General features: G+C 51.4%; 1 protein-coding gene across 1 annotated transcript in view; it reads left to right on the top strand.

Annotated features, from left to right (window-relative positions):
- The first annotated feature begins 539 nt into the window (after positions 1-539).
- NPC1L1 (NPC1 like intracellular cholesterol transporter 1) overlaps positions 540-17782 on the top strand; it is a 28530-nt gene continuing 11287 nt past the window's right edge. Inside the window, 10 exon segments of the mRNA XM_017871685.1 lie at positions 540-780; positions 1654-3179; positions 5006-5106; positions 5520-5692; positions 5954-6082; positions 7315-7497; positions 8088-8202; positions 8384-8511; positions 9754-9891; positions 10128-10217. Coding sequence (XP_017727174.1) covers positions 727-780; positions 1654-3179; positions 5006-5106; positions 5520-5692; positions 5954-6082; positions 7315-7497; positions 8088-8202; positions 8384-8511; positions 9754-9891; positions 10128-10217 — 2637 coding nt within the window. The 5' untranslated portion in view covers positions 540-726.

Below are 17782 nucleotides of genomic sequence, written 5' to 3' on the forward strand. Positions count from 1 at the left end.
CAAGGGACAAGAGGGAGAAGGTCAGGGGGAAGTGGGGATGAAGAGCAAAATGAGCGAAGGAGAGTCTTCCGATATCTGGGGTCTCTGTCAACTTTCAGGCCCGGGAGTGAGCTGTTCTTTCCCTTTGCTTCCTGGAGGAGGGGACTTTTGTCACTGCGTCACTCCACCCTGACTGCCCCTCTGTTATCAGGCTGTTAATATTAATTAACAACAGTTGCTAGGGATGACAGTGCAGAGGGTGCCTCTGAGCCCATAGCTGGCCCTGGTCCCAAGAAGGGGTAGGGCAGATCGGGGGTCTAAGGCTGAGCCAGGGAGGGTGCGGAGATTCCTCGGCCATGCTGAGTTCCTGAGGCCCGAGCCCAGCCAGTGCCTGGTTTCACCTTTGCCTCCAGGCCCTGGCACCAACTCCAGCAGAGGCTGAATTAGGGGCTGATAGCGTGGTCTCTTCCCCTAACTGGCTCAGCCCTCTGGCTTCGGTCGTTTTGGGAAGTGAGTGGAGACCCTAGCACCTGCATGATGAGGCTCATCTAAAGCGGGGGCCTGTGGACTGGGGCCAAACAGTGGGAGTGGTGGATCATTAACTAGCAGGGCTCAGCCTCATTGGTCCCTAACCCAGTCAGGCCAGGGTTGTCATCGAAGGGGAGGAGGCTGCCTTAATGTGTGTTCAGCCCTTGGCTATCCCTGAAGCCCGGCCTGGCTACCCGCTGACCCCTTCTCGGACCCAGGATGGCGGAGGCTGGCCTGAGGGGCTGGCTGCTGTGGGCCCTGCTCCTGCGCTTGGTGAGTCCCAGGGCTTGGCTCCACCTCCCCTACAGCCTCCAGTTAGGGACCCTGGGGCCAGCCGTGTACCAGGCGAGTGTTACTGGGTAACAGCAAGGGAGCCTCAGGGCCTGCAGGCTGGGCCAGTCTCCGGACACATGAGGGAGGGGTCCACAGAGGAGGGGTGCAGGTGGAGGGTTTCCAGGTCACAGGGTTGAATGTACGCAGGGGTGAAAGAGGTCGCTGGACTGGGGTGCTCCAAGTCCCTCCTGTTACTGGCCCTACTGGGGTCCAGGCCTGCAGTTGAGGGAGGTCTGAGGCAAGGAGGTACTGGGATGGGGTTACCTAGTGAGCATCACCTAGGGAGGGCTGAGCACTCTGGAGGCTGGGAGAAGATCCAGGACTGGTGCCTCTTAAGTTCCTCGCTCCCTTTGTGTCTGGGAGGTGGGTGATGGCTTTCGGCCTCAAGCAGGTGGTGGTGGTGGTGGTGGTGTTGGGAGCCGGGGGGCCTCCTGCACAGACTCTCCATGAGAGACCCTGGCCTCTGGATGTGGTGTGCAGTGTGGGGACTCAGGCTGACTTTGATGTGGGCAGGGCCCGGCACCTTGGAGTCAGCTTTGCCTCCTTACCCATACCTGGCCTCTCCAGCAGGACCTTCCTAAACTGCAGGTCTATCAGGCCACACCTAGGAAGAAAGGCCTGGCTGCCCTGCCCACTTGTCACTCCAACACTGGCTGGCTGGCACATGCCTCCGGGAGGTTTCCCACTCCCCACACTCCCCTTCCCTGCCCCTGCTCCATGTCCTTCTTACCGCCACGCCCTCCCTGGCTGCCTGCTGCCTGGATGGCACCCAGCTGTGTCAGGGCCCATGAGTGATGTTGCTGTGCTCTGCAGGCCCAGAGCGAGCCTTACACACCCATCCACCAGCCTGGCTACTGTGCCTTCTATGACGAATGTGGGAAGAACCCAGAGCTGTCTGGAGGCCTCATGACACTCTCCAACGTGTCCTGTCTGTCCAACACGCCAGCCCGCAACATCACAGGTGATCACCTGATCCTATTACAGAGGATCTGCCCCCACCTCTACACCGGCCCCAACACCCAAGCCTGCTGCTCCGCCAAGCAGCTGGTATCACTGGAAACGAGTCTGTCGGTCACCAAGGCCCTCCTCACCCGCTGCCCAGCCTGCTCTGACAATTTTGTGAACCTGTACTGCCACAACACATGCAGCCCCAACCAGAGCCTCTTCATCAATGTGACCCGTGTGGCTCAGCTAGGGGCTGGACAACTCCCAGCTGTGGTGGCCTATGAGGCCTTCTACCAGCGCAGCTTTGCCGAGCAGAGCTATGACTCCTGCAGCCGTGTGCGCGTCCCTGCGGCCGCCACGCTGGCTGTGGGCACCATGTGTGGCGTGTATGGCTCTGCCCTTTGCAATGCCCAGCGCTGGCTCAACTTCCAGGGAGACACAAGCAATGGTCTGGCCCCACTGGATATCACCTTCCACCTCTTGGAGCCCGGCCAGGCTGTGGGGAGTGGGATTCAGCCTCTGAATGAGAGGGTTGCACGTTGCAATGAGTCCCAAGGTGACAACACAGTGGCCTGCTCCTGCCAGGACTGTGCTGCATCCTGTCCTGCCATCGCCCGCCCCCAGGCCCTGGACTCCACCTTCCGCCTGGGCCGGATGCCGGGTGGGCTGGTCCTCATCATCATCCTCTGTTCTGTCTTCACTGTGGTCACCATCCTGCTCGTGAGACTCCGTGTGGCCCCCACCAGGGACAAAAGCAAGACGGTGGACCCCAAGAAGGGCATCAACCTCTCTGACAAGCTCAGCTTCTCCACCCACACCCTCCTTGGCCAGTTCTTCCAGGGCTGGGGCACCTGGGTGGCTTCGTGGCCTCTGACCATCCTGGTGCTGTCTGTCATCCCGGTAGTGGTCTTGGCAGCAGGCCTGGTCTTTACAGAACTCACTACGGACCCTGTGGAGCTGTGGTCGGCCCCCAACAGCCAAGCCCGGAGTGAGAAGGCTTTTCATGACCAGCATTTCGGCCCCTTCTTCCGAACCAACCAGGTGATCCTGACAGCTCCTAACCGGTCCAGCTACAGGTATGACTCCCTGCTGCTGGGGCCCAAGAACTTCAGCGGGATCCTGGACCTGGACTTGCTGCTGGAGCTGCTGGAGCTGCAGGAGAGGCTGCGGCATCTCCAGGTGTGGTCGCCCGAAGCACAGCGCAACATCTCCCTGCAGCACATCTGCTACGCCCCCCTCAATCCGGACAATACCAGTCTCTCTGACTGCTGCATCAACAGCCTCCTGCAGTATTTCCAGAGCAACCGCACGCTCCTGTTGCTTACGGCCAACCAGACACTGATGGGGCAGACCTCCCAAGTAGACTGGAAGGACCATTTTCTGTACTGTGCCAAGTGAGTCCGTGGTGGGGCCCAACGAGGAGCAGGCTGGGGCTGGGCTGCCACAGCCTCCCGGGAACCTGGCTGGGCATACAGCTGGTCCTGAAGGACCAGTGGTAGCTATTCCTATGACTCTGTCCTGGGGCTGCCCAGATGCTTATCTCTGCCTCTTGTCCAGCCACCATTTCCTTTGGCCAGAGTTCCTGCTCATGGCTGCAGGTTTGTGCATGGCCATCACTGGCCCTTCAACCCCGGGTCCACTCTGTCTTTCTGCAGAGCTCCTGACATGTGGGAGCTCCCTGCCACACTCTTGTTTTAAGTCTGACAGAGGAGTCTGATTGGCACAGCACATGTTTATATTTGCCTTGTTTTGCTTCTTGTTTCTGTGCTAGGTGCTGTAGGGCCGTCGGTAGCCCATGAGGTACCATGGTATGCACCGGAAAAAGTGCCCTCAGGCCAGGGGTCATGGCTGGTCTCAGGCACCTGGGCCGGGTGTCCTGGGGCAGGCCACAGCCACACACACTCCTATTGATTGGGGTTCGGTCCTGGTTCTGTCCACTCTGGTGTGCTGCCAACAAGGCTGCTGGGCCAAGGGGCCCGAGAGCCAAGGGCAGTAGCGGGGCGGTGGCAGTGGAGGCTCCTTGAGGTTGGAGTAGAGCAGAGGTCCTCAAAATGAACGTTTAGTACTCCATACTCCAGAGCAAATGGGAGTTAAAAGGGGCAAATAGCATCTTAGTGTTATTATGAAAACAGTTCTGACCTTACAGACCCTTGAAAGGATCTCCAGGACACCTATGGGCCCCAGGCCACACTTTGAGAACCCCTGGATTGGAAGAGAGTGCTGACACTTTCTGTCCGCCGCTATCTGGCTTTGCATCCCTCGGCTGGGCCCCAAGTTTGGGCTGCTTCTCAGAGTGTCTGTGCCAGGAACCCAAGGGCTGTCTTTTGGAAACAGCGGGAACGAGAGGAGCTATTGTTTGCTCTGGGGAGGCATCGTGGTCTGACCTCAGACTCATGTCTGATGCTAGCTTTATAGTCCATTATAGGGCATTACCTTTATTTTGACTTTGGATGCTCACAACAACTCTTGGGTGGTCCAATTATCCCCACTTTACAGACATGAAAACGGAGGCTCGCAGGGGTGTGGTAAGCTGCTCAAGGTCACACAGCAACCAGCACTTGCTTGCTGAGAGCTGAGAGAGGGGCGTAGAGAGCTTCGCTCTGGTGTCCCACCGCATCTTCACAATGATGGGCTTTGCAGAAAGGGCTAAGCTGAAGGAACTACAGACTTGCCTGAGGGCACTAGGCTAGTAAACTCTGAAAACATTGGCTCCTGGGCTCCAGGATTCCAAATTTGACCTCAATACCTAGAGGGTTTTGGGGGGCCCTAGGCAGGAGAAGGAGGCTGAGAGGGCAACATTTGAGACAGCCCATGCCAGACCCCACGGCTCAAATCCCAGCTCTTCCACCCTCATGGGACTTCAGGTGTGATGCTCAATCCAGAATCAGATACTGTCAGAGCCAGGAAGGTCAGGCTAGTGTGTGGAGACGTGAGAGGCACAGAGGGACATGGCCCGGAGCAGCCCCTGCCTGGCACAGAGGAGGCACTCGGCAGCTCCAACTCACTCTGTGGGTGGGGGCCTGCAGGAGATCTTGCTGGATGGGAGCCATTTAGGACCCACTAGGCTGGGCTATCTGCAGTTATCTGCAGCCAGTGTCCCCCACCCCACCAGCTCACCCTCCATAGTGCTGTGAGTCTGGGGTGGGAGGGGAAGGGAGGGGCCATAGGGACTGGGCAGGGCCAGGAAAGGCCCTTTCCCTTTGTGGTCATCTCCCTCCAGTGCCCCACTCACCTTCAAGGATGGCACAGCCCTGGCCCTGAGCTGCATGGCTGACTACGGGGCCCCTGTCTTCCCCTTCCTTGCCGTTGGTGGGTACAAAGGTAAGCTAAGTGGGCCCTGAGAGGAGGCCAAGGAAGATGCAGTATTGGGGCAGGAACCATAGACGGGAGGGTGGGGGTGGTGCTGGGGGTTCTCACAGCCTGGGGGTGACCTGGTTTCTGGAAGCTATAGGCCGACCCTGTCTTGTCTCCTCTTTCTGCCATCTCCTTTATCTTCTCATAGTGTTAACTCAGGCACTCTGGTTTTTTGCCTGGGCCCAAAGGTCTTACCTTTGCCTGAGAGAAGTGGGGTGTAGGAGGTAAGGCCATGAATCAGATGAAGAAGGAGTGGGGGAGAAGGAGCAAGGGGTGATGGGAGGGGTGAAGCTAGATAGGGGGAGGGAACATAGGGGTGCAGCTGGAGGGGGAGGGAGGCACGGGTGCAGCAGGAAGGGACCGAGCATTTCTTATCCCAGGGGAGGACTATTCTGAGGCGGAGGCCCTGATCATGACGTTCTCCCTCAACAATTACCCTGCCGGGGACCCCCGGCTGGCCCAGGCCAAGCTGTGGGAGGAGGCCTTCTTGGAGGAAATGCGAGCCTTCCAGCGTCGGACGGCTGGCAAATTCCAGGTCACGTTCATGGCTGAGGTAGGGGCTGCAGGGTCCCTGGCTCTGGGGCTGCAACCCAGGTGGTCTTGGGTCAGTTCCTGTGTCCCCAGCCTGGGCAGTGGCTGCCTGCTCGGAACAGGGTGATTGTGATGGCTGTTCTTGTAGCCTCACCAGGGATTATGGGGGGCCATCAGACCCTGTGACACAACACACAGTTAGTGCCCAGTGACTGAGCTATTGAGAGCTGGCCTGGCTGGAGCAGGCATGGTCAGTGGGGGCTGGTCGGGTGTGTGTCCACAGCGCTCTCTGGAAGATGAGATCAATCGCACCACAGCCGAAGACCTGCCCATCTTTGCCACCAGCTACATTGTCATCTTCCTGTACATCTCCCTAGCCCTGGGCAGCTATTCCAGCTGGAGCCGTGTGATGGTGAGAAGCGGGAGGGACACAGCTAGGTGGGCTAGCCCAGGACCCCAGGCATCTTCAGCAGGCCTTCTACAACTTTCCTAACCAGAGCATCTCAGAACAGCAGAATGGACACACCTTTGGGCTGTTACCCTTTGGGCTATTACCCTTTGGGCTGTCCCAAAGGGTAATACCTCTCGAGGGTATTCTGTGCTGAAAGTGAAAGGCCAAGAGCAGTTTTCTTTTCTTTTTCTTTTCTTTTCTTTCTCTTCTTTTCTCTTTTCCCTCCTTCCCTCTCTCTTTCTCTTTCTTTTCTTTCTCTCTCTCTCTTTCTCTCTCTGTCTCTCTTTCTTTCTTTTGAGACAGGGTCTTGCTCTGCTGCCCAGGCTGGAGTGCAGCGGCATGATCTTAGCTTGCTGCAACCTCAAAAATCCTGGGCACAAGTGATTCTCCTGCTTCAGCCTCCCAAGTAGTTGGGACTATAGGCACATGCCATTGCGCCCAGCATTTTTTTTTTTTTTTTGAGACAGAGTTTTGCTCTTGTTGCCCAGGCTGGAATGCAATGGCGTGATCTTGGCTCACTGCAACCTCTGCCTCCCAGGTTCAAGCAATTCTCCTGCCTCAGCCTCCCGAGTAGCTGGGACTACAGGCATGTGCCACCACACCTGACTAATTTTGTGTTTTTAGTAGAGACAGTGTTTCTCCATATTGGTCAGGCTGGTCTCGAACTCTTGGCCTCAGGTGATCTGCCCACCCAAAGTGCTGGGATTACAGGCATGAGCTACTGCTCCTGGCCAATTTAAAAAAAAAAAATTTTATAGAGATGGAGTCTCGCTTTGTTGCCTAGGCTGGTCTGAAACTCCTGGGCTCAAGCAATTCTTCCTCGTCAGCCTCCCAAAGTGTTGAGATTACAGGTGTGAGCCACTACACCTGACCTAAGAGCAGTTTTCTTTCTGTTACATGCCATACCCTCACTTGCCCAAATGCAAAGCTAATACTTACAATCTCTTGCAATGCGTGCTCAAGGGAGATGGAGTAGGCTCACCTATGCCTTTGGGTTTCATGGACCTGCCCTTGGGAGGATGGCTCTGCAGAGGGGCTTTAATGTGAGATGTGAGCTCCTCACCATCAGGGGCATATCGGGGACCTGCAGGCACGGAGGGTGCCTGCCCGCTGTAGTGTCTCACCTAGCTGAGGCTGGTGGGCATACTGGGTAGGTGCTAGGTGGCCGGGGGCTGAGCCTGTTTGCATTGCAGGTGGACTCCAAGGCCACGCTGGGCCTTGGCGGGGTGGCCGTGGTCCTGGGAGCAGTCATGGCTGCCATGGGCTTCTTCTCCTACCTGGGTATCCGCTCCTCCCTGATCATCCTGCAAGTGGTGCCTTTCCTGGTGCTGTCTGTGGGGGCTGATAACATCTTCATCTTTGTTCTCGAGTACCAGGTAAGAAGGGAGGAACTCTCCATACCCCCAACTGCCCACTATTCTCCCAACCTCACCTCCTGGCCAGATGGGACTCTGGCATGAATTTGCTGGGTCTCCCTGCAGACTCTTTCTGTTCATCGACACTCATGTTTACAATATCTGTAGAAACTAGAATGTGTTGACATAAATGACTTCATCCTGCCTCTACCATCCGGGATTAGCTTTCTGTTAACCCCTTGCAATGTCTAGTAAAAATCTCTCCATGTTAGTACATTACAGCCTCCTCCTGTCTTTATGCTGCTACATAGCATTCCATGGTAAGGATAAATCAGAGTCGATTTCACCTCTTCCTGTTGGTGAACAGGGTTCCAACAATGCTTGGAACAGGGATGCTATAGACATCTCGAATGCACCAAGCATTTCTCCCAGCCAGACCCTGGAAGAAGAACATTGGCCGTGGAGAGTGTGAGGGTCTTTGATGATTCAGGAAGGTCAGAGCAGCTCCTCAGGCCTGGCTGCAGCTCTGGGCACTTGCCAGCTCCCTGCTGGCCTTTGAGGGATGGTGCCCTTGGAGGGCCCTGGCTCTTATCCCTGCTGTTCCCACACAGAGGCTGCCCCGGAGGCCTGGGGAGCCGCGAGAGGTCCACATTGGCCGAGCCCTGGGCAAGGTGGCCCCCAGCATGCTGTTGTGCAGCCTCTCTGAGGCCATCTGCTTCTTCCTAGGTGAGCCTGGGGCAGACCCTCCCCACTCGGCATTAGGCCTGCTGGGTTAGTGCTGGGGCCTAGGAGTTCCCAGAGGGCAGTGGGTATAGTGCAGACCCCCTTCCCCCTGTACCCTGTCAATGTCGGCTCCCACTCTGCCCTTGAAGCCAGGGTGCCCTGACAGCCCTCTGCTCTCTCACAGGGGCCCTGACCCCCATGCCAGCTGTGCGGACCTTTGCCCTGACCTCTGGCCTTGCAGTGGTCCTTGACTTCCTCCTGCAGATGTCAGCCTTTGTGGCCCTGCTCTCCCTGGACAGCAAGAGGCAGGAGGTAGGGGCAGCTGGGCCAGTACCGAGGGACCTGCCTCTGGGTTCCCACCATGGCAGGGAGATGGGGTGGCTTTACCACCACAGAGATGGCCCAGAGAATGGGGTGGGGGACAGGGGCATTGTGCCGGGAAGGTAATATTTAGGCCATGTATTCTCCAATTTCCTATAGAAAAATAAATTTGTTTTGACAAATTTTGCAATATAATCAAACCTCCTTAAGTGCCTGAGGTTCAGAAATAAAATACAGTTGACCCTTGAACAATGTGGAGATTAGGGGACCGACTGTCTGAGAAGTTGAAAATCTGCATGTAACTTTTTTTTTTTTCCGAGATGGAGTTTCGCTCTGTCACCTAGGCTAGAGTGTAATGGCGTGATCTCAGCTCACTGCAACCTCTGCCTCCTGGGTTCAAGCGATTCTCCTGCCTCAGCCTCCCGAGTACTGGGATTACAGGCCCCCACTAGCACTCCTGGCTAATTTTTGTATTTTTAGTAGAGATGGGGTTTCACCATGTTGGTCAGGCTGGTCTCGAACTCCTGACCTCAAGTGGTCCACCCACTTTGGCCTCCCAAATGCTGGGATTACAAATCCCCAATGCTGGGATTACAGGCGTGAGCTACCATGCCTGGTCTGCATGTAACATTTGACCCCTGCAAACTTAATTCCTACTAGCCTACTATTATCTGGAAGCCTTAATGATAACATAAGTAGTCGATAACACGTCTTTTGAATGTTATATGTATTATAAACTGTATTTTTACAATAAAGGAAGCTAGAAAAAAGAAAATGTTAGTAAGAAAGTCATAAGGAAGAGAAAATCTATTATTCACGAAGTGAAAGTGGATCATCATGAAGGTCTTTATCCTCATTGTCTTCAGGTTGAGTAGGCTGAGGAAGAGGAGGAAGAGGAGGGCTTGGTCTTGCTGTTTCGGGGGCAGCAGAGGTGGAAGAAAATCCAGGGATAAGTGAGCCCAGGCTGTTCAAACTCGTGTTGCTCAAGGGTCAGCTGTATAAATGAGGGATAGACAGGAGTTGATCTGTTGGTCCAAATGATGGCATACAATTTAGAGATATTTTATCAAGATTTTTTAAAAAAAAGGCAAAGAAAACAGCACACTGGTATGTCTCCATGAGCGGCACTGGCACAGGCCACCCACAGAAGGTGACACTCCCTGGGGGCAGGAAGGTGGTCCCTGGGATCTGGTCTGCTCTGGGACTACCTCGAGGGGCTGCCTCCCACTCCAGGCCTCCCGATTGGATGTCTGCTGCTGCGTCAAGCCCCGGGAGCTGCCCCTGCCTGGCCAGGGAGAGGGGTTCTTGCTTGGCTTCTTCCGAAAGGCCTATGTCCCCTTCCTGCTGCACTGGATCACTCGAGGGGTTGTGGTGAGTGGGCCTGGAAGCACACGAGGGCAGGGGGACTAGGTGGGGACCTCGCCTCAGGAAGAGCAGGGTTGGAGGTGGGGAGGTTGCCTAGGCCCAGGTGCTGATACCTGGGGCTGGCATGCAAGTCTGCTCAACTCCAGAATGTTGCCCATGACACCCTGACTGACTTAAATTTGTGGGGAGATTGGGGGGTGGCTATTGGGCAGGGTGGTCTCATGCAGCAGGTCTCTTCTCAGCTGCTGCTGTTTCTCGCCCTGTTTGGAGTGAGCCTCTACTACATGTGCCACATCAGTGTTGGACTGGACCAGGAGCTGGCCCTGCCCAAGGTGAGCTCAGGCTCTTCTCAACCCTTGGCCCTTGGGATTTGGGGAGGGGCAGTAGCAACCAGCAGGGATGGGTTGGGGGTCTCTAGCCAGGGGCTTGACCAGAGGTGCAGAACTACTCACTGCTTTGGAGGCATCTCCAGCAGTCCTGCAGAGTGAAGCCACATTCGTGTATGAACAGCACAACAGCCAGGTGCCAGCCCCAGGCCACAGTAAGAGAGATGGCCCAGGCACCGGAGGGCTGTCCATGTGAGACGGCAGGCCACAAAGAATGACTGTCATTTTGCTGAGTGCCTGCCCAGTGTCCAGCCCTGTGAATCATCTGGCCCTGAAGCCCAGGGAGGGCAGGGGTTCAGGGGAAGGAAAGCCCCATGGTTGGAGGGGACCTCCAAGCTCGCATAGGATTTGCAGAGGAAAGTGATGACAGACTGGCCAATGGGAGGCTGGGGCGAGCCCAGGTGTGTTTCCTGGGTGTGGCAGCGACTGTGGGGGTGGGACGAGCTGGAGGCCAAGGGCATGGTTGGGGAGAGTGCTGATTGCCCAGCCTGGATCAGTAAGTGTGTGGGCCAACAGGCACAATGCGTCAGCCAAGGCTGGAGACCTGGCTCATCTGGATATGCACCAGTGGTGGCCATGGACTGGTGGCCAAGAGGAAGCAGCCACAGACAACAAAGTCTGAGACACATGGTCAGACTGCATGAGCAAGCTCTGGGGAGAGGGAGGGCATCAAGGGGACTTGATGTCTAGGACCCATCTGGAGAACTGTGATGGAGATTGGGGCAAGAGTCTGGACACTGGCAGGAGCCCCAGCAGAAGCAGCGAGGCCCAAGCCCACAGCAGGGCTGAGTGGGGTGTGGCTGGGGTAGATGTGTTAGGCAGTACTGGCTTGGAAGCCAGGTGAGGGAGGACAAGAGCAGACAGCTCAGGACTATACTTTGGGTGACCCTATGGAGGGAGAGCAGGTGGGGAGGTCCCAGAATGAACCTGCCACCTGCAGAAGCCCTGGGGGCTATGTCATGGGGCTGAGGTGAAGAGGGTCTTTAGTGCCCCAAGAGCAAGAAGGAAGGATGTGATGGGCCACTAGACACTGCTGAGGTTTTATGTTGACGTCTTTTGTTTATTTTTCGTTGGGGACGTTTGTTTCTTACTGCTTTTAAAATTTTTATCATTTTTTTCCAGTTTTTTATTGTGGTAAAATACACATAATAGAAAATTACCATTGTAACCATTTTTAAGTGTACAGTTCAGTGATATTAAGTACACTCAAACTATTCAACTATCACCACCATCCATCTCCAAAACTCTTTCCTTTTTGCAAAATTGAAACTTTACCCAATAAACAGTGACTCCCCATTCTCCCCTCCCCTCAGCTCCTGGCACAACCACCATTTACTTTTTTTTTTTGAGATGGAGTTTTGCTCTTGTTGTCCAGGCTGGAGTGCAATGGCACAATCTCGGCTCACCGCAATCTCCACCTCCCGGGTTCAGGTGATTCTTCTGCCTCAGCCTCCCAAGTAGCTGGGATTACAGGTGGCTACCACCACACCCAGCTAATTTTTGTATTTTTAGTAGAGACGAGGTTTCACCATGTTAGCCTGGCTGGTCTTGAATTCCTGACCTCAGGTGATCCACCTGCCTCGGCCTCCCAAAGTGCTGGGATTACAGGTATGAGCCACCGCACCTGGCCTCTACTTTTTCTTTTTTGTTTTGAAATGGAGTCTTGCTCTGTCGCCCAGGCTGGAGTGCAATGGTACGAACTCGGCTTACCGCAGCCTCTGCCTCCCAGGTTCAAGCGATTCTCCTGCCTCAGCCTCCTGAGTTACTGGGACTATAGGCGTGTGCCACCACACCCAGCTAATTTTTGTATTTTTAGTAGAGATAGGGTTTTGCCATGTTGGCCAGGCTGGTCTCGAACTCCTGACCTTGTGATCAGCCCGCCTTGGCCTCCTAAAGTGCTGGGATTACAGGCATGAACCACTGTGTCTGGCCCATGTACTTTCTGTTCTATGAGTTTGACCACTCTAGGCACCTCACATAAGTGAACTCAAACAATATTTATTTTTTTGGCTGGAAGTGGTGGCTCACTCCTGTAATCCCAGCACTTTGGGAGGCTGAGGCGGATGGATCACCTGAGGTCAGGAGTTTGAGACCAGCCTGACCAGCATTGAGAAACCCTGTCTCTACTAAAAATATAAAATTAACTGGGCATGGTGACACATGCCTGTAATCCCAGCTACTTGGGAGGCTGAGGTAGGAGAATCGCTTGAACCTGGGAGGCGGATGTTGCGGTGAGCTGAGATCATGCCATTGCACTCCAGCCTAGGCAACAGAGTAAGGATTCGTCTCAAAAAAAATAAATAAATAAAAATAAGTCTATTTTGTCTGATATTAGTATAGCTATCCCTATTCTCTTTTGGTTCCTATTTACTTTTTTTTCACTTTTTTTCACTTTTGACCTATTTGTGTTTTTGGATCTAAAGTGAGTTTCTTGGAGAGAGCATATAGTTAGATCACGTTTTGCTGTTTTTTAGCAGATGGGGGCTGCCTAGGGCACAGTATGCCAACTCTCACAGTCTTGATCGTGTGTTTAATCCATTCTACCACTCTTTTTTTTTTTTTTTTTTTTTTTTTTTTTTTTTTTGAGATGGAGTCTCCGTCTGTCACCTAGGCTGGAGTGCAGTAAAGCGATCTCGGCTACTGCAACTTACATCTCCCAGATTCAAGCGATTCTCCTGCTTCAGCCTCCTGAGTAGCTGGGATTACAGGTGCACACCACCAAGCCTGGCTACTTGTTTTGTATTTTTTGTAGAGACGGGGTTTCACCATGTTGGCCAGGCTGGTCTCGAACTCCTGTCTTTGAGTAATCCACCCACCTCAGCCTCCCAAAGTGCTAGGATTACAGGCGTGAGCCACCATGCCTGACTCTACTACTCTCTTTTGATTGGAGAGTTTAATCCATTTACATTTAGAGTAATTACTGATGAGGAGGGCTTTACTTCTGTCATTTTGCTATTTGTTTTCTATATGCCTTGTAGCTTTTTTGTTTCTCATTTCCTGCATTACTGACTTCTTTTGTACTTAGTTGGTTGCTACTAGTGAAATTTTACATTTTCCTTTCATTTCCTTTTGTGCATAGTCTACAGCTAATTTTATTTGTGATTACCATGAGGATTACATTAAATGTACTGAAGTTATAACACTCTAAATTTATGCCAACTTTCTTTCCATAGCATACAAAAACTCTGCTCCTATAACAACTCCATCTTATCCCCCTTTCAGTTATTGATGTCACAAAATTGTATCTTGGGCTAGCCATGGTGGCTCATGCCTGTAATCCCAATGCTTTGGGAGGTGGAGGCAAAAGGATTGCTTGAGGCCTGGAATTTGAGACCAGCCTGGCCAACACAGTGAGATTCCATCTCTAGAAAATCTTTAAAATTTAGCTGGGCATGGTAGCACATGCCTGTAGTCCCAGCTATGTGGGAGGCTTGCTTGAGTCCAGGAATTCAAGGATGCAGTCACTTATGATCATGCCACTGCACACCAGCCTGAGCAAGAGAGAGAGACCTTGTCTCAAAAAATTATATTTTTCAGCTGGATACAGTGGCTCACGGCTGTAATCCCAGCACTTTGTGAGGTGGTTGGATCACCTGAGGCCAGGAGTTCGAGATCAGCCTAGCCAACATGACAAAACTCCGTCTCTACTAAAAATATAAAAATGAGCCAGGCATGGTGGCACATGACTGTAAACCCAGCTACTTGGGAGGCTGAGACATGAGAATTGCTTGAATCTAGGAGGTAGAGGTTGCAGTGAGCTGAGATTGTTTCACTGTACTCCAGCTTCGGCAATAGAGCGAGACTGTGTCTCAAAACTTTTGTATTTTAGGCATTATGTATCCAAAATCATAGGCTAATGATTTTTTTTTTTGCATTAGTCTCTTCAATCATGTACAAAAAGGCGGAGTTACAAATCATAACATTTATAACTGCCCATTTATTGACCCTTGCTTGGGATTTATTTATTTATTTATTTAGGCAGAGTCTTGCTCTGTTGCCCAGGCTGAAATGCAGTGGTGTGATCATAGCTCACTATAACCTCAAACTCCTGGCCTCAAAAGATCCTCCCACCTCAGCCAGCTGAGGTACTGGGATTACAGGTGTAAGCCACCGTGCCTAGCCAAGGGATTTTTATTTCTTCATACATCTTTGAGTTACTGTCTGATGTCTTTTTTTTTTTTTTTTTTTTTTTTTTTTTTTTTTTTTGAGACATTGTTTCGCTCTTATTGCCCACCCAGGCTGGAGTGCAATGGTGTGATCTCAGCTCACCGCAACCTCTGCCTCCTAGGTTCAAGTGATTCTCCTGCCTCAGTCTCCTGAGTACTGGGATTACGGGCATGTGCCACCACATTGGGCTAATTTTGTATTTTTAGTAGAGATGGGGTTTCTCCATGTTGGTCAGGCTGGTCTCGAACTCCCAACATCTGCCTGCCTTGGCCTCCCAAAGTGCTGGGATTATAGGCATGAGCCACCACGCCTGGACTGTCTAATGTCTTTTTATTTCAACCTACAGGATTCCTTTTAGCATTTCTTTCAGTGAAGGGCTAGTGATAAATTCCTTCTGCTTTTGTTTATTCTGAGAATGTCTTAATTTCACCCTCATTTTAATTTTTAAAAATTTCTTTATTTTGAGATGCAGTTTTGCTCTTGTCACCCAGACTGGAGTACAATGGTGTGATCTCAGCTCACTGCAACCTCCTCCTCCTGGGTTCAAGCAATTCTCCTGCCTCAGCCTCCTGAGTAGCTGAGATTACAGGTGCACGCCACCATGCCAGGCTAATTTTTGTATTTTTAATAGAGACGGGGTTTTACCATGTTGGCCAGGCTGGTTATGAACTCCTGACCTCAGGTGATCCACCTGCCTTGGCCTCCCAAAGTGCTGGGATTACAGGCATGAGCCACCATGCCCGGCCCATTTTTACTTTTTAATTAAAACAATTTTTTTGAGATAGGGGTCTCACTGTGTTACTCAGACTGGTCTCAAACTTTTGAGCTCAAGTGATCCTCCTGTCTCAGCCTCCCAAAGTATTCGGATTATAGGACGAATCACCTCATCTGGCTTCTCCCTCATTTTTATTTTTTATTTTATTTTTTTGAGATGGAGTCTCACTGTGTCACCCAGAGTGGAGTGCAGTGGTGTGATCTCGGCTCACTGCAACCTCCACCTCCGAGGTTCAAGAGATTCTACTACCTCAGCCTCCAAAGTAGCTGGAATTAATAGGTGCATGCCTCCACGCCTGGCTAATTTTTGTATTTTTAGCAGAGATGGGGTCTCACCATGTTAGTCAAGCTGGTCTCAAACTCCTGGCCTCAAATGATCTGTCTACCTCGGCCTCCCAAAGTGCTGGGATTACAGGCATGAGCCACCATGCCCAGCCTTCTCCCTCATTTTTAAGTGACAGTTTTGCTGGAATTAGGATTTTTCATTGACAATTGTTTTTTCTTCAGCACTTGTTTTTTTTTTGTTTGTTTGTTTTTGAGACAGAGTCTCACTCTGTCATCCAGGCTGGAGTGCAGTGGCACAATCTCAGCTCACTGCAACCTCTGCTTCCCAGGTTCAAGTGATTCTCCTGCTTCAGCCTCCTAAGTAGCTGGGATTACGGGTGTGTGCCACCATGCCCGGCTAATTTTTGTATTTTCAGAAGAGATGGGGTTTTGCCATGTTGGCCAGGCTGGTCTCAAACTCCTGACCTCAGGTGATCCACCTGCCTCAGCCTCCTGAAGTGCTGGGATTCCAGGCATGAGCCACCATGCCCAGCATTCTTCAGCACTTTCAATATACAAACCCACTGCCATCTGGGCTTTAAGGTTTCTGATGAGAAATATGCTGATAATCTTTTTGACAATCTTTTGTATATGCCAAGTCACTTCTTTTTTTCAATGTTTTCTATTTTTTAAAAAACTGTATTTTATTTTTTAGAGACAGGGTCTTGCTATGTTGCCTAGAATGGACTTGAAATCCTGGGCTCAAGCAATCCTCCCATCTCAGCCTCTTGAGTAGCTGGGACTACAGGTATATGCCACCATGCCTGGCTTGTCTTTGGTTTTTGACAGCTAAATTATAATATGCAACCGGGTGCAGTGGCTCATGCCTGTAATCCCAGCACTTTGGGAGGCCGAGGCGGGCAGATCACGAGGTCAAGAGATCAAGACCATCCTGGCCAATGTGGCGAAACCCCATCTCTACTAAAAATACAAATATTAGCTGGGCGTGGTTGTGCGCACTTGTAGTCCAAGATACGTGGGAGGCTGAGGCAAGAGAATCACTTGAACCCAGGAGGCAGAGGTTGCAGTGAGCTGAGATCGTGCCACTGCACGCCAGCCTGGCAACATAGCAAGACTCCATCTAAAAAAAAAAAGAAATTAATATCCTTTGGTGTGGGTTTCTTTAGTTTATCCTAGTGGAGTTTATTGAGTTTCTTGAATGTTTATATTCATGTCCTTCATCAAATTTGGGGAGTTCTGGCCATAAGTTTTTCAAATAATCTCACTTCCCCTTTCTCTTTTCTTCTGGAATTCTTACAATGCATATTTTGGTCTATTTGATGATGATGATGTCTCACAGTCCCTTAGGCTCTGCTCTGTTCACTTTTGTTATTTTTTTTTCTTTCTGTTCTTCAAACTCAGTAATTTCAATGGTCTTATCTTCAGTTTGCTAATTCTTTCTTCTGACTGCTTTTGAATCCCTCTAGTGGATTTTTCATTTAAGTTACTATACTTTTTAGCTCCAGAGTTTTTTTTCTCCTTTTTATGTTTTCTCCTTATTGATATTTCCATTTTGTTCATAAATTATTTCCTTGGCTTTGTTTTCTTTTAGCTCTTTGAGCAACTTTAACGCAATTGTTTTATTTATTTATTATTTATTCATTTATTGAGACAGAGTCTTGCTCTGTCACCGAGGTTGGAGTGCAGTGGTGTGATCTCAGGTCACTGCAACCTCTGCCTCCTGGGGTCAAGCCTCAGCCTCCCAAGTAGCTGGGATTACAGGTGTCTGCCACCATGCTTGGCTAGCTTTTGTATTTTTAGTAGAGACAGGGTTTCACCATATTGGCCAGGCTGGTCTTGAACTCCTGGCCTTATGTGATCTGCCTGCCTTGGCCTTCTAAAGTTCTGGGATTACAGGCATGAGCCACTACACCCTGCTGAGACAATTGTTTTGAAGTCTTTGTCTAGTAAGTCTGCTGTCTGGTCTTACCCAGGGACAGTTTCCGTTGCTTAATATTTTCCCTTTGAATGGGTCATGTTTTCTTTTCTTGGTGCGTTTTGGTTGAAAACGGACATTCGATTCTTATAATGTAGTAACTCTGGAGATCAGATTCTCCTTCTTTCCCAGGGCTTGCTTTATTTTATTTATTGCTGTTGGTGTTTCTGTGCTGGGGATCAGCCAAAGGCACAGAGTTAATGTCTTCTCAGGTATTTTATGAGCCTGCATATTTATCTGGGCATTTATGCAGTGTGGTGACTGTCTAAATATCCCTATATTTATGGTTGCTTTTTTTTTTTTTTTTTTT

This window comes from Rhinopithecus bieti, unplaced genomic scaffold (assembly GCF_001698545.2).
Source record: "Rhinopithecus bieti isolate Rb0 unplaced genomic scaffold, ASM169854v2 scaffold_6908, whole genome shotgun sequence".
Lineage (NCBI taxonomy): Eukaryota > Metazoa > Chordata > Mammalia > Primates > Cercopithecidae > Rhinopithecus > Rhinopithecus bieti.